The sequence below is a fragment of the Carex rostrata genome, chromosome 2, assembly GCF_964058835.1.
Source record: "Carex rostrata chromosome 2, lpCarRost1.2, whole genome shotgun sequence".
Lineage (NCBI taxonomy): Eukaryota > Viridiplantae > Streptophyta > Magnoliopsida > Poales > Cyperaceae > Carex > Carex rostrata.
Genome location: NC_135919.1, coordinates 2,234,550 through 2,260,393, shown reverse-complemented (window position 1 = coordinate 2,260,393; position 25,844 = coordinate 2,234,550). Strand labels below are relative to the sequence as shown.

The window sequence follows — 25,844 nt, the reverse complement described above, 5'->3', positions numbered from 1 at the left end:
GTAAATGCTCTATTATCTTGCTATCTGGAGACACTACTCGAGTACACTGTACAACTTAAATTTGAGTGTTGTTTTAGGCTTGTAAATGCTCCATTATCTTTCCATTTGGAGACACTACTAGACTGCTCCAAAATACCTTCAATGGGAGTGTTGCATTAGGGTTGTAAATGTCCTCTTATCTTGCCATCTGGAGACACGACTACAGTGCTCCAAACACCTTCAATTTAAGTGTTGTATTTGGCTTGTAAATGTCCTTTTATCTTGCTATCTGGAGACATTACTAGGGTACTCCAAACACCATCAATTGGGGTGTTGTATTATGGTTGTAAATACCTTATTATCTTGCCATCTGGAGACACTACTAGAGTACTCCAAACACCTTCAATTGGAGGGTTGTATTAGGGTTGTAAATGCCCTATTATCTTGCCATATGGAGACAAGACAATGGTGCTCCAAACACCTTCAATTGGGGTGTTGTATTGGCTTCTAAATGCCGTGTTAGTTTTGCTATATGGAGACACTACTAGACTGCACCAAAGACCTTCAATTAGAGTGTTGTATTAGGGTTGTAAATGCTCTATTATCTTGCCATCACGAGACAATACTAGAGTGCTCCAGACACATTCAGTTCGAGGGTTGTATTAGGGTTGTAAATGCCCTATTATATTGCCATATAGAGACACGACTAGAGTGCTCCAAACACCTTCAATTGAAGTGTTGTATGAGGGATGTAAATGCCCTATTATCTTGCCATCTGGTGAAATTACTAGGGTGCTCTAAACACCTTCAATTCGAGTGTTGTATTTAATTTGGTTGTAAATGCTCTATTATCTTGGCATCTAGAGACAAGACTAGAGTGCTGCAAACACCTTTAATTGGAGTGTTGTATTAGGGTTGTAAATGCCCTTTTATTTTGCTATCTGGAGACACTGTAAGAGTGCTCCTAACACCTTCAATTCGAGTGTTATATTACGGTTGTAAATGTCATATTATCTTGCCAAATAGAGACACTACTAGAGTGCTCCAGACACCTTCATTTGGAGTGTTGTATTAGGGTTATAAATGCCCTATTATCTTGCCATTTGGAGACATTACTAAAGTGATCCAAACAACTTAAATTGGTGTGTTGTATTAGGGTTGTAAATCCCCTATTATATTGCCATTTGGAGACATTACTCGAGTGCTCCCAACACCTTCAATTAGAGTGTTGCATCAGGGTTGTAAATGCCTTATTAGATTGCCATTTAGAGACACTACACGAGTGCTCCAAATACCTTCAATTGGAGTGTTGGGTTGTAAATGCCCTATTATCTTGCCATCTCGAGACTCTACTAGAGTGCTCCAGACACCTTCAGTTGGAGTGTTGTATTAGAGTTGTAAATTATTATATTGCCATATAGAGACACGACTTGAGTGCTCCAAACACCTTCAATTGGAGTGTTGTATTAGGGTTGTAAATGTCCAATTATCTTGCCAAATAGAGACACTACTAGAGTTCTCCAAATAACTTCAATTGGAGTGTTGTATTAGGGTTGTAAATGTCCTATTATCTTGCCATCTGGAGACACTACTGGAGTGCCCTATACAACTTAAATTTGAGTGTTGTTTTATGGTTGCAAATGCTCTATTATCTTTCCATTTGGAGACACTACTAGACTGCTCCAAAATACTTTCAATGGGAGTGTTGCATTAGGGTTGTAAATGTCATATTATTTTGCCATAAAGAGACACTACTAGGGTATTACAAACACCTTAAATTGGTGCTCGCAATACATAAACCGTTCTTTTTTGTTTTCGCTAATGGAAGTGTTTATTTATATAGACCTTTTGAATGATGTGATCTGGTAGTGCAAAAATTTTGTGTTGAGTCCTAACTCCATACTACCTGACATTATAGAGTTTTAAATTGTTCGCTAATGAATTGATCACAATGGACGATGTAGGTGATATAATTAATGGATGGATTGGGAGAATCAGACTATAAAAAAATATGCGTGTATGCGTGTGTGTGTGTCACCCGTATACGTGTCTTGTGCGCATGCGTAAGCATACTCGTTGAAAAACCCTTGTCTATAAAAACTTTATTGTATCTTCGGATAAAATATCATTTTGATCTATCATACATAAATCGCATCGTACTTGTGTTAAAATACAAATTAACTAAATGAAAATCACTATCCATGTACCTGAAATACCCGTACATGCATACCTGAGATAAACACCACAACCCTAATTAATTCTCGCTATCCTCGAACAAACACTAGACAACCCGAGCCTTGTTTTTTCATAAGATAAATGGATTATTGTTTTTGCACTAACTATAATTTTGGTCAGCTGTTGAGATATCTCAGGGATGCACACTTGTACCAATGTTGTCTTTGGGCAACACTATTATGAAAATGTCTCAATCATTTGGATTTTGACTATGGTCTAATTAATTATTTACATTTATTACAGGTCAAAATATGCCGATCTCAGGAAAACTCATTCAAATTAATTTGGAAAGTGATTTTGACTTATTGCTTGATGTGCATAATTTACTTTGGAATAAACAGTTTCAGAGAAAATTGACGTGGTTTGCCAATTGTGTATTTGAACGATGAAAGTTCAAATATAATTATTGTTAAATTTATGGTCAACGATCGCATTGGGTTGGTTTTGACATTAGGTAATGGGATTGCTATCTTATTGTTATTTGTAATAACCAGGTGGAATGGTGGGAGTTAGATGACGATAAGTTCAAATCTAGAAAATTTGTGATATCTGGATCCGGTTAGTTGCAATTAAGTGTGAATTATGGTGAACTAACTTATGAGAACTTTCAAATTAAAGACTGCAAGTTTAGTTAGAAGACTATGATAGATTTAATTACCTGTCTAGATTAATTTGATCCATTAGAACTTTATAAAATAAAAATTATATGCGGTTACAATTGAATGTTTACCGCTACATAAGGCCACACATAAGGCTATTCCAAGAATTTTTTTTTCTTTTGTTTTTGGTAACTGAAGATTATATGAAATTGGACATTTAGTATCTCTAGTACCACACATAAGGCTACACCAACTATTTATTGAAGATTATATACAGAATAAATCACACACGAAATTAAATCTGCTGTTATTCCTTTGGGATACAACATCGTCTTGATCTATCATACATAAATCGCATTGAACTTGTGTTAAAACAAAATTTCGACTAAACAAAAATCACTATTTATGTGCCCGAAATACATAAACCTTTTCTTTTATTTTCTCCAATTGACAGGTTCATTTTTATAGACCTTTTGAATGGCGTGATCAGGTAGCGCCAAAATTCTACGTTGAACCCTGACTTTGTACTCACTGACATTAGAGAATTCTAACATGTTGATAGTGAATTGATCACAATAGACGATTTAGTTGATATAGTTAATGGTTGGATTTGTGAAATCATAATAGAACAAATCATTCGTGTATGCGTGTGTGTCACCCGTATATGTGTCCTGGGTGCATGCATATGCGTACACATTGGGAAGCACACTTGTGTATAAAAACTTTGTTGTATCTTCAAATACAACATCGTTTCGATCTATCATACATAAACCGCATCAAACTTGTGTTAAAATAAAATTTCGACTAAACAAAAATCGCTATCCATGTGCCCAAAATACATAAATTGTTCTCTTTTGTTTTTGCCAATTAACACGTCTAATTTTATATACCTTTTGAATGATGTGATCAATTAGCGCCAAAATTCTACACTAAGCCCTGACTCTCTATTTATTGACATTAGAGATTTCTACCTTGTTGCTAGTGAATTGATCATAATGGACGATGTAGTGGATATAGTTAATGGTTGGATTGTGAAAATCATACTAGAAAAAATTATTCATGTATGTCGTATATGTGTTATATGCGCATGCATATGCATACACGTTGAGAAGCACACTTCTGTATACAAGTTTTGTTGTGTCTTCGAATACAACATCGTTTTGATCTATCATACATAAACCATATCGAACTTGTGTTAAAACAAAATTTCGACTAAACAAAAATCGCTATCCATTTGCCCAAAATACATAAACCATTATTTTTTGTTTTCGCCAATGAAAGCGTCTATTTTTATAGACCTTTTGAATGGCATGATCAAGTAGCGTAAAAATTTTGCGTTGAGTCCTAACTCCCTACTACTTGACATTACAGAGTTCTAACTTGTTGGCTAGTGAAATTATCACAATAGATGATGTAAGTGATATAGTTAATGGTTGGATTAGGAGAATCAAACTATCAAAAAATCATGCGTGTATGCGTGTGTGTGTCATCCGTATACGTGTCTTGTGCGCATGCGTAGGCATACATGTTGGAAAACACTTGTCTACAAAAACTTCATTGTATCTTCGGATAAATATCATTTTGATCTATCATACAAAAATCATATCGTACTTTTGTTAAAATGCAAATTGGACTAAACAAAAACTGCTATTCATGTGCCCGAAATACCCGTACATACATACCCGAGATAAAAACCACAACCCTAATGAACGCTCCCTATGCTTGGACAAACACTAGACAAGCCGAGCCTTGTTTTTGCATAAGATAAATGGATTCTTGTTTTTGTCCTAACTATAATTTTGGCCAACTGGTGAGCTATCTCAGGGGATGCGCACTTGTACCAATGTTGTGTTTGGGCAACACTGTTATGAAAATGTCTCACCCATTTGGATTTTGACTATGGTCTAATTAATTATTTAAATTTATTGCAGGTCAAAATATGCCAATCTCAGGAAAACCAATTTAAATTAATTTAGAAAGTGATTTTCACTTAGTGCTTGATAGGGGTGGCAACGAGCTGTTAACGAGCGAGCTAGGTCACACTCATACTCGGCTTGTTGGTGTATCAAGCTGAGCGAGCGAGTTTTGATTTTAGGTCCCGAGCTAAAACTATTGCTCAAGACCGACTCGTGACTTGTCCGAGCGAGCCGAGCTAGCTCGTTACTAGCTTGGCATATTTATAAATTTGTATTTTTTCTTTCCTGCTATATCTTAAATTTTCATAACACATCTTATCAATTATGGCTAAAACAAAATAATATTTATATGACTAATTACTGAGCAATACTCTTAATTCAACTATAATTAAGCAAATCAACTACTATAAATTAAATTTATAGCTAAATTCATACATACAAATATATCAAAATTCTAAATTCATACAATCATATTCACTAAATAAATTCATGCATATCAAATCAAACAAATTCATACAAATTAACTTAGTTGTTTGTAATTAATTCACACGTATTCTATACAACATTACCAATCAACTTAAACACAGTCCAAAGTGCAATTATCACAACACTGGCTATAACATCCATAGATCATAATATCCCCAATATGAAGTGAACGGATCCGATTAAACTATTAAACTATATATATTAAATAGCTCGTTAACGACCGAGCTAGCTCGTGCCGAGCCAGGCCAAACTCAAACTCATTAATTATGGCTCGAGTATGTAGCGAGCGAGCTAATTTTAACTCGATCCACTAACGAACGAGCTGTTACCGATCAAGTCACGAGCGAATACCAAGCGGGCCACGAGCCACGAGCTTTTTTGCCAGCCCTAGTGCTTGATATACATAATTTACTTTGGTACAAACAGTTTCATTGAATATTGAGGGGGTTATTTGCAACTGACCAAACAAGCCATGGTTTACCAATTGTGTATTTGAACGATGAAAGTTCAAATATAATTATTGTTAAATTTATAGTCAACGGTCACATTTTGGTTGGTTTTGCCATTAGGTAATGGGATTGCTATCTTAAATTTGTGATATCTGAATCCGGTGAGTTGCAATTGAGTGTGAACTATGATGAACTAACTTATGAGAACTTTCAAATTAATGACTACAAGTTTAGTCATGAGACTTTGATATATTTTGTTACATGTTTAGGGGAATTTGAACCATTAGAAAATTAGAAAATGAAAAATTATATACGGTTACAATTGGAGATTTAGTGCTACATAAGGCTACACCAACTTTTTTTTTTGGTAACCAAAGATTATATAAATTTGGAGATTTAGTGCCCCCTAGTGCCATAAATAAGGCTACACCAACTATTTATTGAATATTATATACGAAACAACCCACACACGGAAATAAAACTGCTATTATTCCTTCCTTAACACAACAAATTTAAATATTTTACTTGTATGGACAAATTTGTCCTTGCTTAACTCTAAATGCCATATATTTTTGAAGATGTACTTTCGTTATATTAATAGTCATTATATAATTATTTTATTTCCAAAACTAAAACGTCATTCCTTATATCAACTTTACCAAAATATAGCTACAAAAATTTACCAAACAATCATTTATGGCAAACATAATCTTATTTTGTTTAGAAGCTTTAATCAACTTTGTTGGATTTGCAACACTAATATGTCATTCCTTATATCATATTTCTTTTTCTTTTCAGTTACTTATTAAGTGTTAGGTGATTTGTACAAACTTTATATTGTTGAGTTCTGAAAAATATAGAAGTGTAAACTATATTCAAAATATATTATCATAATTCAACAAAAAGATACTAAAAAATCTATTAATTGAAAATAAAAATGAACTGAACAAAATATTATACGCTAAAAGATTTGTTTGATATAATGATTTTTCTCTCTGTAAGGATTGGGTTTCTAATTTTATTATTTCTAATCTTTGAAAAGGAAATGTATTTAGTAAAAATTCCAATAAAAATTATTTTTGTTCTTTCAAATTAATTAGAATTTAGCATTGAAGAATATATATAGTAATTGATAAATTATTTTTTACTAGAAGATTGTATAATCTCCGGGTAACAAAAATGACAGTTGAAAGCTATATATACAGAGGGTAAAATTGTTTATAAAATTACAAAATTTAAAATTGTTGTGTTAAAATAAAATATTATTGTGTCAATATCATCATTCATCTAGCTACTCATCTAGCTACGATCTTATCAAAACAAAATCGAAAGAGAAGACTCCAACCAAAAAAAAAAGAAAAAAAAAATGATAATAACATGGCAATAAACATAGTCTAAAATTTGCTTCAAACTTAATTAGCTCTTCCCCTCCCTATTTACTAGCACTAATTTACCATATCTACGCTCCCCCAAAATCAAATACATTAATTGTGTTCACACAAAAGTATGCACAAAGTTTCAGTACAGCAAGCTGTACCTTTTAACCTTGATTACACTTTCGACTCAGATTGCAAGTGTACAACCCTAATCGCGTAGTATTATCAGGTATCGATCCACAGGGACGGTTGAAACTTAACTGGACTTTACTTAAATTAAATAAACTCTAGAAGTTGCAAATGTGATTTTGGTGTTTTAAAAAGATAAATAATGATATTCAAAACAATAAATATTTTTGGGGTTTTGTTTAATAAGAATAAAAAGGCATTTCCAGGGTTCAGATTTCATTTCTGTTCAGCCCCGAGGCATACGGCCCGTACGGCCCGTAGGGGACCCCGAGTTGATGTTGCAGCTACTGTTTTCTGCGTTGATACTAATGTTTAGGGTTTCTATCGACCAGATCTAGATACCTAACCTCAACTTTCGCATTTTGGCCTAGTACCCGATTACCGGACTCAAATACTTCCCTCTTAGATGCGTTAAACCTCAACTTTCGCATTTTGGCATAATTTATCCAAGTTACTTGTTGGTTTACTAAAAGTATCCAAGGACTTTCGCCTCAAGGAAAGTTTCACCTTTCGGGTACTCCTTGGTTTCACCCTACTTCATATACTTTATTCGGTTGGATTAAATGTCATAGACTTGGCTCCTAATACTTAGATGTGCGCATTCATCTAACGGGATGACTAATCAATTTAAGCAACCACAAATAAAGCAATCAAAATACTACACAACAAGATAAAAACAAAGCATTCAACACAAAATCCAAGTAGCATGCAAACAAAACCAAACTAGAAACTACATCTTAGCCCTAGAAACTAAAAGAAAAGAAAGCAAATAAAACAAGTAAAGATAATGATAAGGGAGCTCATGGCAAATCTCGAGGAACGAAGAAGATCCGTCGCAAAACTCTCGTTTTTCTCCTCTCTACTTGTTCTCCAAGCCAAGCCCTCGCTCCCCCTAGGGAAGATTGTCCAGGTTCAACCACGAAATCCCCTTTTTATGGTGTGGAATATCTCATTTAATACCTCAGATTACGCCCCCAGAGGCTTCCTTTTCGGCCTCCTTAAATTATGCTCATTTCATATTCCAGCTGGATTTTCCGAATTAGCGTCCTACGGGCCGTAGGGGACCCCGTACGGGCCGTATGCCTGTGCTTTGTCTTGGAGACTTTGTGTCTCTGTTGTGGAACCTTCTGTGCAGTTGGGCAGATCTTGTACGGGCCGTACAAAATGTCATACGGGCCGTATGAAAAGTAGTCAGATCCAGTTTTTCGCCCTTTTTCTTACACAATACCAAACAAAGCATAGCAGTACCACATTTCATCGAAATATAAGTAAAAAGTCCACATTTATAGGCTTTAAAGCACATGTTTCAGTGTAAATCAGGGCCGTAATTTAGATATAATATGGAGATATCAAATTGCTTAATCATATTATATATCATGATCAGATTAGAAGCGCCAATTCAATTAATAAGTTATGTATATGTTAAACAACACATAATTTACTTTTTAATTATAAATATTACTTAATTTGATTTTAGATTTAGACATCCGATTCCGTGCATTTCACCTCAGATATGATTGGTTTGGATTCTAATCAGACGATCCGGATTTAAATTCAAAATTTGTGTTAGTTTAGAGAATCCATACTCTACATTAGTGTTCTAAATAGGTAGCTATAGCGGTTTTGGACCTAGAAAGCTAAGCTACGGGGTAAAACTGCGTTAATTGAGCTACGACCGCTATAGTACTAATAGCGGTCCGTTATAGCGTGTAGCGCGTAGCGGCAATAGCGGTCCGCTATGCTACATGGCTTATAATTTTGCAATTTTAATAGGCTTTAATGTCCAGATGGACTTTTTTTACTTTATCAAGCTATATCAATATAATGAAACATGTGCAAGGTATACAGCTATATCAATTAAATTTTGTATCATGCATTAATTTATGGTAGTGGTATATTTTGAATATAAAATATATCGATAGTTTTTGAATTAAGAATATTTTGAACGACAATTTGAACTTTATATTAGTTCAATATGAATATTAGAACTTCTTAATTAATTTGGTGTTTTTTTTCTTGATGAGACATGTTTACTATTAGTAGAAATATAAAATATAATTTTTGAAATAAAAAAAATGCTATTTATAATAGCTTTCGCTAAAGCTGCGCTATTCGCTAATTTTTTTTTTTGTCTCTCCGCTATGCCGCTATAAACGCTATTTAGAACCTTGCTCTACATACATGTGATAGTGCTTTATTATATTAATTAAAGGAGCGGGATAATTATTTTGTTAACCTTAACAAATGACAATTGATTTTCAAAATTTTATCAGATCGTTTGAAGTTTGCACATTCAAAATTATAAGTCCTTGCCAACCATTTGAATGCACAATGTATTTAAAGTAGTAATTTAAGAGTAGAACTAGGGTGTTTTAAAGTTTATCAAGTTTCTTGGTGAATTTAAATCTAAAATCTGTCAAATTGGTTTCAAATGATGAATCCGAACCATTGAAACCCACCTGCCTTACGAGTGATGTGTATAGATGCAAAAAATTTAAACATTTGAATTAATTTAGTATAAAGTGAAGTTGTCAAAATTAGAAGATTAATCAATTAATTTTAATGCATTCATTTCTTGAATGTGTTTTGACCACTTGACTCTATTCAAAATTAATTTTATAATTAAATTGTTTTACATATAGACACATCACTCATAAAGTAGGCAAATTTCAATAATTCAGATTCGTCGTTTAAAGCCGATTTGATGGATTTTAGACTTAAGTTTTGTTGTTGGTGAACTTAAGAACACTTAGTTCTAGTCGTAATTTAAATTGTATGTTTAATTTGGTATACAAAACTTTCACTTGTAGAGGTTACTTTACATAATTTAATTTTATCAAGAGGTTAAAAATTAGAGAAGCTCGTATCGTGGAATGCAGAATGCATCTTTTACTGGTAAAAGGTTCTCAACTAAATCCTTGGGCTGTGCTGGGCCTGATTTGCATGGTTACTGGGCCTTTATCTTAGCTAAAATGAAACTCAGATAAGAGAGCACCAAATTTCAAAAGATTCATGGATTTAGAAAAATTCCCTTCACTTTTGTTTAATGTAATGATGTTACCTCATTTTTTTTATTTGTGATTTTTATTATGTGAAAGAGAATTTAAATCTTGTGAGAGATTGAGACGTACATTAATATAGAGAATGATAAAACTTGCAGAACTTCCTACTTATAACAATTATATAAAATATTAGGATACTAGATGGATTGTATGGAAGTTTTAATTGTATAGAACGAACTGAAAATTATCTAAAAGAAATTAAAACTTTTTCCATATATCCTAAAATAACTCAAATTTTGAGTTTACATTCAGATCTTACGATCAAAATTTGAATCAATTCGATCCGAACTGGAATGCATGGACCCTTTAATATTTGTGTAAAATAAATGTAAAATGATGCATATATGGAAAAAAAAAATATAAATTATATTTCATTTTAAAATTATGATGAATTTTCTTTTTCAGTTCCAAATTGATGATCTTTGATATATAATATTTTAAACTCCTTTATACATGGCTCAAATTTAAAAAAAGGATCTCATGTAGCTGTGTGTATTTGGTAATTCATCTCCTGGCTATCTAATTAAATGGAAATAAATCTGCTGCAGGAACCCTGCAATTTCCAATCTACCCATTCATCAATTTTGAGATTCGTGCATCTAAATTATCTGTTTTTGAGATTCGTGTATAAATTGAGAAATGACTGAGTGGATTGATAATTGCAGGATCCCTGTGATTCTCAAGAATCACAGCAGATTTATTTCCCTAATCAAATACCTCTTTGTTGGTTCCTTTATAGAGGCATACATGTCCATGAGCTTATATATATAAACAATAAACAAACAGATACATGCATTAAAATTCAGGATAATGTAAGACGGAAAGTAGCATAGTGGAAATTTAGGCCAATTTTGTTTTTCACAAGTTTTACCTATCAACCTTATAATCCAATATATATCAGGGTCCAAAATCACTACAAGTCTACAACCAAACAAGAAATCATAAGATTCAAAGAAGAACAGCACCAACAAGTTACCTATATCTCCAAAAAAAAAAAACATACACAATTTTCTAGCTATGATACCCCTATATACCAGTCTCAACTACCAAAACACAGAATCAACTAAAACAAACTCGACATTCCAGCTTCTAAAGTCATGTTAATCAAACATTCCATCATCAGTTAAATGATGCCAAGTGACATCAACAAATAGTTTTGCAGGGCCCCAGTCTTCGACAACAAAGCGGTCATAAGGAGAATTCTTATTGGTGATCTCCAGAGTTGTCTTGACAAACAGTTCTTCTGGAGGGACCTTGTGGCCTAAGAGTGGAGCGTTGGGGAGCACATGCCTGAGATCTATATCGAGTAGAAGGGATGATTTACGGGGCAAAACCACAAAAGTTTTTAACAAGGGCATGAGATCGCCAAGCTTAATATGGAAAAGCTCGTCAATCTCCTTACCAAAGAGAGGGGTAGTAGCATCCGGATGAGTGAGTAGAGTGTTGCGAGCTCTCACTTGCCCATAAACATGCACCCCATTTGACATGGCACGTCGGCTTATCCTTTTCCCTCTTGAACTCCCAGTGAAATAACTAGGGTTCCACTCAGCTAACGTGACATACAAGCTGGCTGCCATCGCATTCCGGTACACTGCATACACGACCTCTAAAGAGAAACATGGGCAGGTGACCTTCTTGCGCAACAGCTTTTCAGTGTAATTGCAGGAAAAACCAATACTGTCATCCCAAAGACCACATATCTGATGTGCTCGTGCTAATTCAGCGGCTGTCATCGTCATCTTCATACGTGGAAATACAACACATGTCTCCCGCGGAATTTCAACACATCCTGCTTCTTTCTTTTTTCTTCTTCTTTCTTCTTCTTTCTTTTTTCTTCTTCTTCCTTTCTTCTTCTTTTTTCTTCTTCTTCTACTTCCTTTCTTCTTCTTTTTTCTTCTTCTTCTTCTTCTTCTTCTTCTTCCTTTCTTCTTTTTTTTTTCTTCTTCTTCTTCTTCCTTTCTTCTTTTTTCTTCTTCTTCTTCTTCTTCCTTTCTTCTTTTTTCCTTTTCTTCTTCTTCCTCCTCCTCCTCCTCCTCCTCCTCACTGCCTTCTTTTACTACTCCAGAAAAACCATAATTCCGTCCAAAGTCCAAGATTCCATAGGATTTGTCAACCAGATCCAACTTGATCTTAACAGGAGTACTCGCACTTATAGGTAGTTCCATTGCTCCACTGGGACTGAATTGTGTAAATTTCTGTGGGATCAAATGAAAGAGGTGCATGCTTAATATCTTAGATAATGCAATGAAAAATCTCTGGAACTTGTAATTTTTAGTTCCATATATCATTCATTATGTGACTGCAGGTGTGTGAGTAAAATAAAATATATAAAGCATAAATTAGTACCCCTGTATTGATTAGCAGGAAGTCGTTGTCAGTTGGTGTGCTAAAGAGCGTGTGCCAATCATATTCGTCTTTGATTGCTATCTCACCCGAAATATATCCTTGCTTCCTTTCACCAAAATCAAAGTTAAGTGCAAATACCTCCATGGCGGGTAAGTCGGCATGAAGCTCTTCTAACTCGTAAGGCTCGTAAGGCTCCAAGTTGTTCACATAACTATCCCAATCGGTCTGGCATTTCACCATTTTTGCAATTAATTCTGAGTTAAATATCTGCATATGACATATATTAGCAACAACTTAAACAAAAGAGATGGATTTATCATGTGTGGCTTACATAGAGCAATTAAGGGTACTGTTTCGTGCTTCTTAGTTAACTCTACAAATTTTTCATTTATGAAAAAAATAAACCACATAATATATACAAATTGAACGCCGAATTTCAACAAGCACCATGTTGAGAAATAGGATCTAGGATCTCAGATTAATAATCATCATAGATCTAGAAATAGAAGGCTAGGATTAAATCAAGGAAGTAAAGGGGCCTCCTTGCATATATTCAACAAATAGGTATACTGTACATAGGTACAAGGTACAAACGGTAACAAAACAGTAGCTTAGATGTTTGTAATATATATAGGAATGGAAACAGTGTAAAGAATTTAATTGAATGAAATAATTGTTTTCTCAAAATAATCTTTCCTCAGAAATTGCATAAATTCAACATGGTATCAGAGCATCAGTCTCTGTGACCGAAAAAATATCTTCCAAATTCTTACCAGCAAAACTGGTATATACACAAGCAAAATCAAAACCCATAAACAGAAGTCTAGCACGTCAAAGAGATGGCTTCAGAGGGGCAGCATTCGAAAGAAGCCACCAATACCTCAAAACTCACAAACTCATTGCTCAACGGCCAAAACTATCTCTCATGGGCAAGTGCCGCAAGATTATCTCTCAGTGGAAGAGAGGTTTTAGAATTCATCACAGGAGAGTCTGAAAAGCCGGTTCCAAAAAAGAAAGATGAGGCAACTGAGGCCGAAAAAAAGGCAAGAAAACAGTGGCAATCTAAGAATGACAGAGTCATGACATGGATCATGCAATCCATGAAGCCGAGTGTTTCAGAAATATTCCTTGGCCATGAAACAGCTTTCTCACTGTGGGAAGGCATAAAAACGATGTATGGCCGACAAAACAACAATTCCCACATTTATCGATTAAAACTAGAAATCCAGCAAGAACAACAAGGGTCAAGGAGTAATATAGAGTACCTAGGTGCTCTTCAAAAGAAATGGCATGAACTTCGAGTTTATCGGCCACCCATACCAGATCCAATAGCCATTCAGAGAGAAGAAGAAGATAAAATCTTCCAATATCTCGCGGGTCTCAATCCAAGCTATGAAGCCGTGAAATCACAACTTCTTTTAACAACTTCCCTTCCCTCCTTTGCTCAAATTACCACCATGGTGGAGCAAGAAGAAAGCCGACGGCTTGCTATGAGTGGTCCACAAGTCGGTGGCAGCGAGGGACACGAGACTCATAGCTTTGCCACCAAAAACCCCAATTTCGGAAAAAACCCTAACTTCCCAAATTACTCAAACCGGTCAAGTATCAAGGGAGATAGATGCTCTCACTGCAAAAAGGAGGGTCACCAAGCCGAAAAATGCTATTTTCTTCACCCACATCTCAGGCCGAAGTGGTGGGATTCAAAGAGGGGAGGGGGAGACGTGAAAATGGCGGACTGGAATGAAGGGAAGAAGAGAAAGAAAGGGGCTGAGTCGCGTGGGGGCTATTCTGCTCAAACTGAACCCAACCGGCCAATAAAAATGATTGGTTCAAGTGAACCAGGGTCTAACCCAGATGGCGCTGGCGGGTCAAGCGGGTCAGATCCGATGCAGCAGTTTTTTGAGCAGTTCTCTGTGTGGTTCTCCAAGAAAAATTCAAACAACACTTGCGGTATTGTCTCTAACTCAAATTATTTAAATTTGTATAATCAAATAATTATAGATAGCGGTGCCACTGACCATATGTTTGGAAATAAAGACCTTCTTACAAATTTAGACATGGCAAAAAATAATCAATTTGTATTAGTGGCCAACGGTATGAAAGCACAAATTAATGGTGTAGGAGAAATTGATATTTTTAACAAAAAAATTCATAATGTTCTATATCTTGATACATTCCCTATAAATCTAATTTCCGTAAAAAAACTAACATATGAGTTTAATTGTGACGTAATTTTCTCATATAAAAATGTTATCTTTCAGGACCGGGAAACCGGGAGGAAGATTGGGGAATGTTTTCTTGAAAATGGACACTATCTCTTGAATTTACAAGAATTAAACGTTTGTGCTTCCGCTAAATCTATTAACCAAGACATTTGGCATAAGAGGCTTGGGCATCCTTCCAACAAGATTTTAAATAGTGCACTAGATTTTTCATTTTCAAATTGTATCAATTGTGATATATGCAAGTTGGCAAAACAAACAAAGCTTCCTTTTTTCCAATCAAATAGCAAAAGTGAAGCATTGTTTGATTTAGTTCACTCCGATGTATGGGGTCCGGCCCCAATTAACTCTTATAATGGATTCAAATATTTTGTTATATTTATTGATGATTTTTCTAGAACTACTTGGTTGTATTTATTAAAATCAAAAGATGAGGTTTTCAATCGCTTTAAAGAATTTCTATGTCTCATAGAAAATCAATTTGATGCAAAACTTAAAATTTTTAGATCGGATAATGGAACGGAATTTGTAAACAAAAATTTCACAACTTTTTTTAAAGAAAAATGAATCATACATCAAACTACTTGCATAAACACTCCCGAGCAAAATGGAGTGTCGGAAAGAAAAAATAGACATCTATTGGAAATGACACGTGCATTACTATTTCAAAATAATGTTCCAAAAAATTTTTGGTCGGATGCCATCCTTTGCGCCACTCATTTAATAAATAGATTACCAAGCGTTATTTTACAAAATAAAAGTCCAATGGAAATCCTTTACCAACGAAAAATTAATTTTGATTATCTAAGAGTATTTGGTTGCGTATGCTTTGTAAAAATTAAAAGAAAAGATAAATTTGACTATATGTCAACCAAAACTATTTTTTTGGGATATTCCTCATTTAAAAAGGGATATAAGTGTTATGATCCTATAACAAAAAAATTATTTACGTCTAGAGACGTTATATTTTGTGAAGATAAGTCATATTTCAAAACAATGGAAATGAGTGAGACACCACATGCAAGTGACCAAATAAATTTGGAACCAACGGTACTACCTCATGTAAATGACCAATTAGTTACACAAGATAATAACCAAGAGATTGAGACAAGTGTTGTTGAAGAAACAATAGAAAATATTGAAACCAATGATAATGAGATAGAAGAAAATCAAGAAGTTAGACGGTACTTAAGAACACCAATACCGTCCACTAGACTTAGAGACTATGAGACCTATACGGTGCAATACCCTATACAAGAATTCATATCATATAAAAATATTTCTTCTTCTTATAATGCATTTCTCACCTCCATTGAGACAACACTAGAACCAAATAACTACCAAGAAGCCATAATTGATCCGGTATGGTGTGGTGCCATGAAGGAAGAGCTAAGAGCTCTTGAAAAAAATGGGACATGGGTAATTGTACAATTACCAAAAAACAAAAAACCCGTTGGTTGCAAATGGGTATACAAAACCAAATATAATAGTGATGGTACCATAGAACGGTACAAGGCTAGATTAGTTGCCAAAGGGTATACTCAAACATATGGAATAGATTACAATGAAACCTTTGCCCCGGTAGCTAAAATGAATACCGTTAGAATTTTATTTTCTATTGCGACGAATAACAATTGGAATTTGTACCAAATGGATGTAAAAACGCCTTTCTTCAAGGAACACTTGAAGAAGAGGTATATATGAACCTACCACCCGACCATAAATTGGAAAACAATTCTAATTTAGTTTGTAGGTTAAATAAATCGATTTATGGATTGAAGCAATCTCCACGGGCATGGTATGGAAAACTTAGCTCTTATTTAATTTCTTGCAAGTTTAAAATTTGTAGTGCCGATCATTCATTATTTATTAAAAATGATGGAGAAAATATAACCCTTGTACTAGTATATGTAGATGATATTATAGTTACCGGAAATAACGTAGAAGAAATTAAAAGAGTTAAAAGCCAATTAAAAGAAAAATTTGACATCAAAGACCTTGGATATTTAAAATATTTTCTAGGAATAGAGGTAGCACATTCAAAATTGGGACTCTTCATCTCCCAAAGAAAGTATACTTTAGACCTCTTAAAGGAAACCGGTAAATTAGGATGCAAACCAATCTCTACCCCAATTGATAACCGGCATAAATTAAATGATGAGGATGGTGAACCAATTAAAGACATAAACCAATTTCAAAGGCTAGTTGGAAAGCTAATTTATCTAACGGTCACCCGTCCGGATATTTCTTTTTCCGTAAGCCAAATTAGTAGATTCATGCACTCGCCAAGAACTCCACACCTAGAGGCAATAAATAGAATTTTAAGGTATTTAAAGAAAAATCCCGGCAAGGGAATTTGGATGAAAAACAATAATTCTAATATCATATGTGGCTATTCCGATGCAGATTGGGCTGGAAGTTTTGATAGAAAATCCACTACCGGCTTTTGCACATTTGTAGGCGGAAATTTAGTCACATGGAAAAGCAAGAAACAAAACGTTGTGGCACGATCTAGCGCGGAAGCGGAATATCGTGCCATGGCGTCAACCGCATGCGAATTAACTTGGATAAAACATCTACTCAAAGAAATAGGCATTGCTTGTGATCAACCAATGAAGATGTATTGTGATAATAACTCCGCAAGACATATCGCATCGAATCCGGTATTCCACGAGCGAACCGAACATATAGAAGTGGATTGTCACTTCATTAGAGAAAAAGTTCAAGCAAAGGAAATAGAAACACCATACGTTAAGAGTGAAGATCAACTAGCGGATATCCTCACCAAAGGCTTGGACCCGAGTTCATTTGAAAAAATTTCAAGCAAGCTAGGATTGTATGATATATACATTCCAAGCTTGAGGGGGAGTGTTGAGAAATAGGATCTAGGATCTCAGATTAATAATCATCATAGATCTAGAAATATAAGGCTAGGATTAAATCAAGGAAGTAAAGGGGCCTCCTTGCATATATTCAACAAATAGGTATACTGTACATAGGTACAAGGTACAAACGGTAACAAAACAGTAGCTTAAATGTTTGTAATATATATAGGAATGGAAACAGTGTAAAGAATTTAATTGAATGAAATAATTGTTTTCTCAAAATAATCTCTCCTCAGAAATTGCATAAATTCAACACACCAGATAAAAAGGTACTTAAAACAAATTACATTTGTTTATGAAAATTTCTTAATCTTCTAAATTGATTTGGCACAACAAATTAAATAAAACAGACTATCAATGTATCAGTGGTTAATCTGCCAGAGGAAGCTAGCTAAATGGAGAAACCGAGGATTCTCACCGTCAATCAACAATCCTCATCACGCAAGCAAGAGTTTAACGAGAGAGAGAAAGACCTGTAGGCGACGATTAGAGTTTACGCGAAGAAATCGCCTCTAGAGCAAAATAGACTGACCGCAAGAGATCTGGGAAATGGAGAATGAGTCTAGGTTTTCACGTAGAGGCGGGAATTCGCAATACGTTGAGGATTTTGCGTGACTTTTTGGAAAATCTCAACCGTTGCAATACGTTCTGCGCTAATCTCAAAGCTCAAATAATACTGGAAATATGAGATATCTCAGAGGATACACACTCGAGAGGCGGTGATATATTATTTTAGGTAATTAATTTTGTATGGACACAGCTCACAGAACCGGACTGGATATCAACTATGTGAAATCTCGGATCACTGGTTTACTGGTCCGAATAGGTCAACTGGTTGGACTATTGTTTACCATAAAACGGTAAATATTTATATTATTTATACTACAATTTTGTAACTATAAGCCAGAAATTTTCTGATACATAACTTTTGCATTCTTAAAGACCAAAATCACTTATCATGTAATCACTAGAGGCGCTGAGTTTAAATTCCCGAAAAAAATTTAAATACTAAAAATAAACCAAAACACCTCTAAAATGAGATTTGAATTTTTACTTAGGTCATAGAACCAATTCACGATATTGAGCTCTGCACAGACAATCTGCGACTCTAATTTTTTTTTAAGAATATTTATTAACTACAAGACAAAAAAAAAAAATTTCTGCTAAAAAAATTAGAGCGGTGGTCGAGAGGATTGATTTGACAAAAAAATCATTTTCTGCCACTTTCTAGATGGTAAGGATTGATTTCGCTGACAAATTGGATGTCTAATTTAATATTATTTACTTTATTTATTGGCTTTTATGGCGAAGAGTATATATAGAATATCTCATACAGATTGAATTGATTAGTAGGAATAAATTGTGCACAATATTTTTCCTTAATTAAATACTATGTAAAAGAATTCATGCCTAATTATGCATTGATTTGTTCTCCTATAAATATATACCGCTACATATTTTAACACCCGCCTCCAAGCCTAGTTAATTATATATCAGTCAATAAAAAAAATATCAAAAGTCAAAAACAGTTCCCAATCCACTTGATTAGCCAAATAAAATGAGCGTGGACTACAAGTGATAAGTTTGACTAGTTAATCAGGTTTGAGACATAATAATTCGTTTTTATTTAGCTTGAAGTTGAACAAAAAAAAAAAAAAAAACATGATATTCAATGTACTGTACAATAATTATTCAGATCTTGCAACGTGGTCTGTAACAGCTTCCTCTCTTTCGACTTGATCCATATGTTGGGAACCCCTCCACGAGTTTCTTTTCGACCGTTTGATCCTGAGACATCAGCCACGTCAGAGAGGCTCCCATCCACCGCTGTAATTTGTTGGGTCTCGGTGCATGATAGGACATGAGACTGTTTACTTAGTGCACCAAGTTAATTTCGAATGAACCATGTCCATTTATCTTAGGGGTTCAGCGAAAATAGTACTGAGTTACTTAATATGTAGGGTCCACCTTGTCAAGGATCTGTTTAAGATCTCCAAGTTGTACCCAGGGGTTGTTTGGGGTGATATTTGCTAAGTAGCACCATGACTTACACCCAGAATGTTGTCCATATTTTGTTTAATTCGTAGGAAATTAATTCCTTCATAATTTTGACTATATTATATATCAAAATTCATGGTTATATGCCATACCCAATTTATCTTGAAGAGACTATGCATGACTTTGGCATTTTCCAAGTATATTAACATGTCCCAAGATTGCTATTTCTCATATTGAATTCAATAGCAACTTTTTAGGATACAACAATGACAATAATTATTCAATTTAAAATGAGATTAAAAAAATAGAAAATTTAGAATGTTTTAATGTAAACTAACAATTTTCTCTTCTGCCTACTGGCTTTAGTAAACAAAATAAAAAAAATTCTCTTCGTAAAAATGTTCTTGAAAGTAAAAGGTCTTCACAAAATAATTAGGCCCAAAACTGTTACATGGGCTTTCGTTTTCAATTTTAACATACTTGGGCCTAACTATATTCACCATCAAAGCCCAACTTTGATAAACAGCTTTGCTTTGTACTGTGAAAGAAATGCGGACCGTCTGATCAAATTCGGAGAGTTGGATGAGCTGCCTCTATGGACCAATCAATGCCAATAGAGGATTGCAGTGGCAAGTATAGTTGGCTCCAATAAAAGAGAGCACTCGCCACTCGTATTTAATTTGTGGCAATTCTCTTTTACAAGTATATTATTAATTTAGTCCAGATACTATTCTCAAAGGAATGTACATCAGCTTCCATTGTCATTTTTTTAAAATTAATTAAAGGTGGAAAATAAAAAAGGTTTGCTTTATCAATTATCCCAAAAGCAGTGGGTCTATTAATGTAACGGGTCAGTAACACCTCTAGCATAATTATGCAATTTTAAGCATAGTGACAAATGAATAGTTCGGATTTTGTTCGGCGGGGTAAAACAATTGTGATTCAAGAATAATTCGGATGTAATTCGGGAATAATTCGGTACCACAATGAAGCAAAAAAAAATACCCAAAAAAAACCCCAAAATATTTTTTAAATACATTTTTTTTGCGAATAATTCGTAATTCGTTTTTTATTCGCGAATAAAACATATTATATGTTTTTTTTTGCGTTTTATTCGATGTTCGACTTGGAAACGTAAAAAAAAAGGAAAGAATAAAAGCAAATAATTTGCGAATATATTGTGAACTATGTTACTATGATTTAAGTACACTAATTAATGATTTTTAAAAGCAAAAGAAGAGCTGTCAGCTAGCAATTAGTTGGGTATGGAAATAAGTCAAAAACCAGGTGCTTGATTAGGTTTTATGTCATTTTTTTATTAAATTGAGGAGCTTTATCATTGGCCACTTGTGATATATATAGGGATAGGCTACGCTACTCCATGGAGTAAAATGAATTGGTGCTCCACGCCGTCATATTTTTATTTTGAAAATCTAAACGACCGATCCGAACCCTTTGATTTGCATAGTTTGCGAAAACAACAACAACAACTGCCTTAATGTAGATACTTCAATGGCTTAATGCAGATACAATTTTAGTTCACTTTGGACAACAAAAGGAAATTGCTACACTTGCAAAGAGGTATGTACAGAATTTTAATATATGTTAAAACAAATTGTCTATATTAATTTGCCAAGAACAATTTTCTTTTTTTGCACTTGTTGGCATTTGTTAATTAACTTTTTGGAATTATAATTGGCAGGGACATAATTTGGCATAGTGTGTACCCTAGTCTTTGGAGCCGCATCGGCATACTTCGGCCATAGTAGAATTGAAATTCCCCAGAAAATGGAGCATTCTTATTTTTTTTTCACAAATGGTAGAATTGAAATTCCGTGTCTAGCCTCTTAATTGTGAAAAATTGAGAAGTTTGACAGAGCTCATGTTCTTCGTTTTTTTGAAGTTATATATATATATATATATATATGTATATATATATATATTTTTTTTTAATTTTAACTTGATTAAAATCTGCTTTGTAGGAGGGTTATAAAGGGTTGATGAGAGGCTTGAGGAAATTCAAAACAAGTAAAGGATGTAGATTCAAAACCTATGCAACTTTTTGGATCAAGTACTGCGCATAAGAAAAGCTGTACAAGAAAACTCTCGAACAATTCGGTTGCTGGTATGTATTTAATATTATGAATTCTCATTTGCTTGAATTTTTTAGTTAATGCAAAAACTGGCACTAGTGCATATTCAAGCAATGTTAATGGCATCCTCTTTTTCCAGATTTGCATAAGAAAAAATTTCTTGTATTTCATTTAAAATTTTGGCAGGTGCGTTTGTTTGATCTTTTAAGAAAGATCAAAAGAGAAATGAAATTATGCATTCAAGAAGGTTTTGCACCGGAAGAGGAGGAAATTACAAGGCGGGTTGGTATTACAACTCAGAAATTGAGAAAAGTGCTTTGGCACGGGAGAGAACCGGTATCACTGGACGATCGAATTACATGGCATGCTGAGGCTGTCACTTACCAGGTACTTTGTCTTGCTCAGACAGTTTATTTCAAGAAAGCTCCAATTGAAAATGAAAATTTCAAACTTCTACACCTTGAGTTTTAAAATGACCAAAACCACTTAAATATCTCTAGGAGTTTAAAAATAGAAGTTTTATGCTAAGAATTTGTGTTAAAACACAAAAAGTCTACAACAAAAGTGGAATAAGTAAGGCTTTAACAAGATGGGTTGTGAAAAAACTAAATCATAAATCCAACCGACTCAAAGCATTTCTAACAACCTTTGGTACCCAACGTGACTGCTGCAATATCATTATCTCTCTGTCTGTAGTTAAGCAAAGAATAACAAATAGGGGGAATTTCATGTATACCCCTCAAAAACTTCAAAATTACGTATTTTTCCCTACAAAACTCATAATATCATATTTACACTTCTAAATTTCACAAATTTATCCAATTTATTGACTTTTCTATTCAAACTCATTTTAAATTTATAAAGTACCCATTTTGCCTTTTATTAAAAAATAAAAAATATGTAGTTTGTGTAAGAAAAATGTCTTGTCTTCTAACTAATATGTTTCCAAGGACAAATGATTTATTTCTTTACTTGTGACGCATGCACAGTGGCATTTAGGCATATGCTTGTTTGTTCGTCACAAGTAAGAACATAAACCACTTGCTTTCAAAATCGACAATTAGAGAACTAAATGTTTCTCTTAAGTAGGTTACATATTTATATTTTTTTAATAAAGGGTGCAATGGGTACTTTATAAATTTAAAATAAGTTATGATAGAAAGGTCAATAAATTGTTGTCAGTTTTTGATATTTAGAAAGATAAATATGATATATTATGAATTTTAAAGGGGGAATACGTAATTTTGAAATTTTCGAGGAGTATACATGAAATTGCGACTGTTTTACTGTGAGCAAATTAGTATGAAAGTTTCAAAAATCATTTATTTTGTACAGGAGATAACTGCTGACCCGACTATAGAGCAACCCGATATTGCCGTATACAAGATGCTGATGAGACAGCATGTACATAGAGTGCCTTAATATTCTAAAACCGAGAGAGAGAACTGTAATACTACATCGTTTTGGTATCTTTGGTAGAGAGAGAAAATCTGTCAGTGAGATTGGCAGTATGTTTGGTTTGACAAAGGAAAGGATAAGACAGATAGAGTGCTGTGCAATGCAGAAGCTGACGGAGATTGCTTTGAGAGAAGATTTAACAGCATATACAATGTTTCTAACTTGAAAAACTTGCATGTTTTCTTTTAGGTTTCTATTTATATATAAAATAAGTTTCATAAAAGAGTTTACTTGTATGAACATCTTAAATAAAGTAACAAATTGCTGTACAAAAGGAGTTTCTTTCTTGGAAGATTGTATTTGATGTCTCTACAATAATAAAAAAAATAATAAGACTTAGTTCATATTTTTGTGGTTCACTAGCTAATTAAGTAATTTAAATATTTTTTCAAAAATCTGACATTCATGATTATTGTCGTATTATCAATTACACTCAAGGTCTCTAATTGTTTGAGAATTCAATTAAAAAGTTATGTATATGTTAAACAACACATAATTTAGTATTTAATTATCAATATTACTTTTGATTTTAGATTTAGACTGTCGGATCAACTTCAACATAAATATTAAAGAATTCTGTACATTTCACCTCGGAGAAATGATTGGTCTGGATTCTGATCAGATCCGGATTTAAACTCAAAATTTGATTTAGTTCATATTTTGTTGCTTACTAATTAAGTACTGCAAGCATATGTGCTTATACCAATGAACAAACGGATACATGTACTGCAGCAAGCATATTTGCATTAAAATTCAGGGTAATGTAAGAGGGAAAGTAGCATAGTGGAAATTTAGGCCAATTTTGTTTTTCACAAGTTTTACCTATCAAGCTTATAATCCAATATATATCAGGGTCCAAAATCACTACATTAGTTGTAAGCAAACAGAGAAGTAGAGAGATCACAAATCCAGCTTGATTTAAAAGCAAAAAGCGAACCAAACAAGAAATCATAAGATAAGACAAAACTTAAAACTCTTAATTTTGCAATTCCAAGCAAAGAAGAACAGCACCAAGAAGTTACCTATACTACAAAAGAAAACATACACAATTCTCTAGCTATGACACCACTGCATACCAGTCTCCACCACCAAATTAAACACAGTATCAAGTGAACACAAACACGGCACTGTGACATGCTAGACATTAATTCTACTCAAGCCCCGTACTGTGGCATTACAGCTTCTAAAGTCATGTTAATAGAACATTCCATTCCCAATTAAACGATGCCAAGTGACATCAACAAATAGTTGTGCAGGGCCCGAGTCATGTTAAGAATTCTGTTTGGTGATCTCCAGAGTTGTCTTGACAAACAGTTCTGATGGAGGGAGCTTGTGATCTCCTGAGTTGGGGAGCACATGAGTGAGATCTATATCGAGTATAAGGGATGATTTACGGGGTAAAACCACATAAGTTTTTAAGAAGGGAATGAGATCGCCACGCTTAACATGGAAAAGCTCGCCAATCTCCTTGCCAAAGAGAGTGGTAGTAGCATCCGGATGAGAGAGTGAAGTGTTGCGAGCTGTCACTTGCCCATAAACATGCATCCCATTTGACATGGAACTCGTAGTGAAATCACTAGTGTTCCACTTGACAAACCTGACATCCACGCTGGCTGCTATCGCCTCCTCGGCATACATGACCTCTAAAGAGAAACATGGGCAGGTGACCTTCTTGCACAACAGCTTTTCACTGTAACCGCGGGAAAAACGATTGGGAAAACCCCAGTTGTTCCAAAGACCACACTGCATACATTCAGTGGCACTCATCTTTATATCATCATCATCATCTTCTTTTCTTTTTTCTTCTTTTTCCTCCTCCTCCTCCTCCTCCTCCTCACCACCTTCTATGATCTCTACTCCACAAAAACCAAATTTCCAACCAAAGTCCAAGATTCCAGAGGATTTGTCAACCAGATCCAACTTCATCTTAACAGAAGTCATTGCACTTATAGGTAGTCCCCTATTTCCACTGAGACTGAGTTGTGTAAATTTCTGTGGGTTCAAATGAAAGAGGTGCTTAATATCTTAGATAATGCAATCAAAATTCTATGGAACTTGTAATTTTTAGTTCCATATATATATACATATATATATCATTCATTATGTGACTGCAGTTGTGTGAGTAAAATAAAATATATAAAGCATAAATTTGTACCCCTGTATTGATTAGCAGGAAGTCGTTGTGAGTCGGTGTGCTAAAGAGCGTGTGCCAACCACAACCAGTGAACCAGGATATTCGTCTTTGATTTCTATCTTACCCGAGATATATCCTTGCTTCCTTTTACCAAAATTAAACTTAAGTGCAAATACCTCCATGGCGGGCCAGCTCAAAGCAGCCTCTTCTAACTCTTCTAAGTCTAACTCGTCGGACTCGTCAGACTCGTCTGACTCGTAATAACTATTCCTATCGGTCTGACATTTCACCATTTTTGCAATTCTGAGATGGATTTATCATGGCAACAAAGTCTAACATTAATTTTGCAATTAAACAAAAGAGATGGATTCATCACGTGTGGCTTACAATTACATACAGCAATTAAGGGTACTGTTT

At 34.3% G+C, this 25,844-nt stretch overlaps 2 protein-coding genes across 2 annotated transcripts; one reads left to right on the top strand and one right to left on the bottom strand.

The window, feature by feature from the left end:
* Window positions 1-11,223: 11,223 nt before the first annotated feature.
* On the bottom strand, window positions 11,224-12,940 carry LOC144568562 (uncharacterized). Its single transcript, XM_078318931.1, has 2 exons — window positions 12,638-12,940; window positions 11,224-12,486 (listed from the first exon to the last, which is right to left on the bottom strand). Exons 1-2 carry the CDS (start codon window positions 12,908-12,910, stop codon window positions 11,392-11,394), a joined length of 1,368 nt encoding a protein of 455 aa, XP_078175057.1. The 5' UTR covers window positions 12,911-12,940; the 3' UTR covers window positions 11,224-11,391.
* A 5,353-nt stretch (window positions 12,941-18,293) lies between these two features.
* Window positions 18,294-23,554, top strand: LOC144550634 (RNA polymerase sigma factor sigF, chloroplastic-like). Its single transcript, XM_078298621.1, is given in 7 exon segments — window positions 18,294-18,355; window positions 21,269-21,323; window positions 21,725-21,817; window positions 21,820-21,867; window positions 22,022-22,222; window positions 23,171-23,251; window positions 23,253-23,554. Coding segments are annotated over 7 exon segments (747 nt in total). The 3' UTR covers window positions 23,460-23,554.
* The last annotated feature ends 2,290 nt before the right edge of the window (window positions 23,555-25,844 follow it).

Coding starts and splice junctions, on each gene's coding strand:
- LOC144568562 (XM_078318931.1), bottom strand. CDS start 12,910: ATGCAGATATTTAACTCAGAATTAATTGCAAAAATGGTGAAATGCCAG. Junction 12,487..12,637: donor TCCTGCTAATCAATACAGGG/GTACTAATTTAT, acceptor TTGATCCCACAG/AAATTTACACAATTCAGTCC.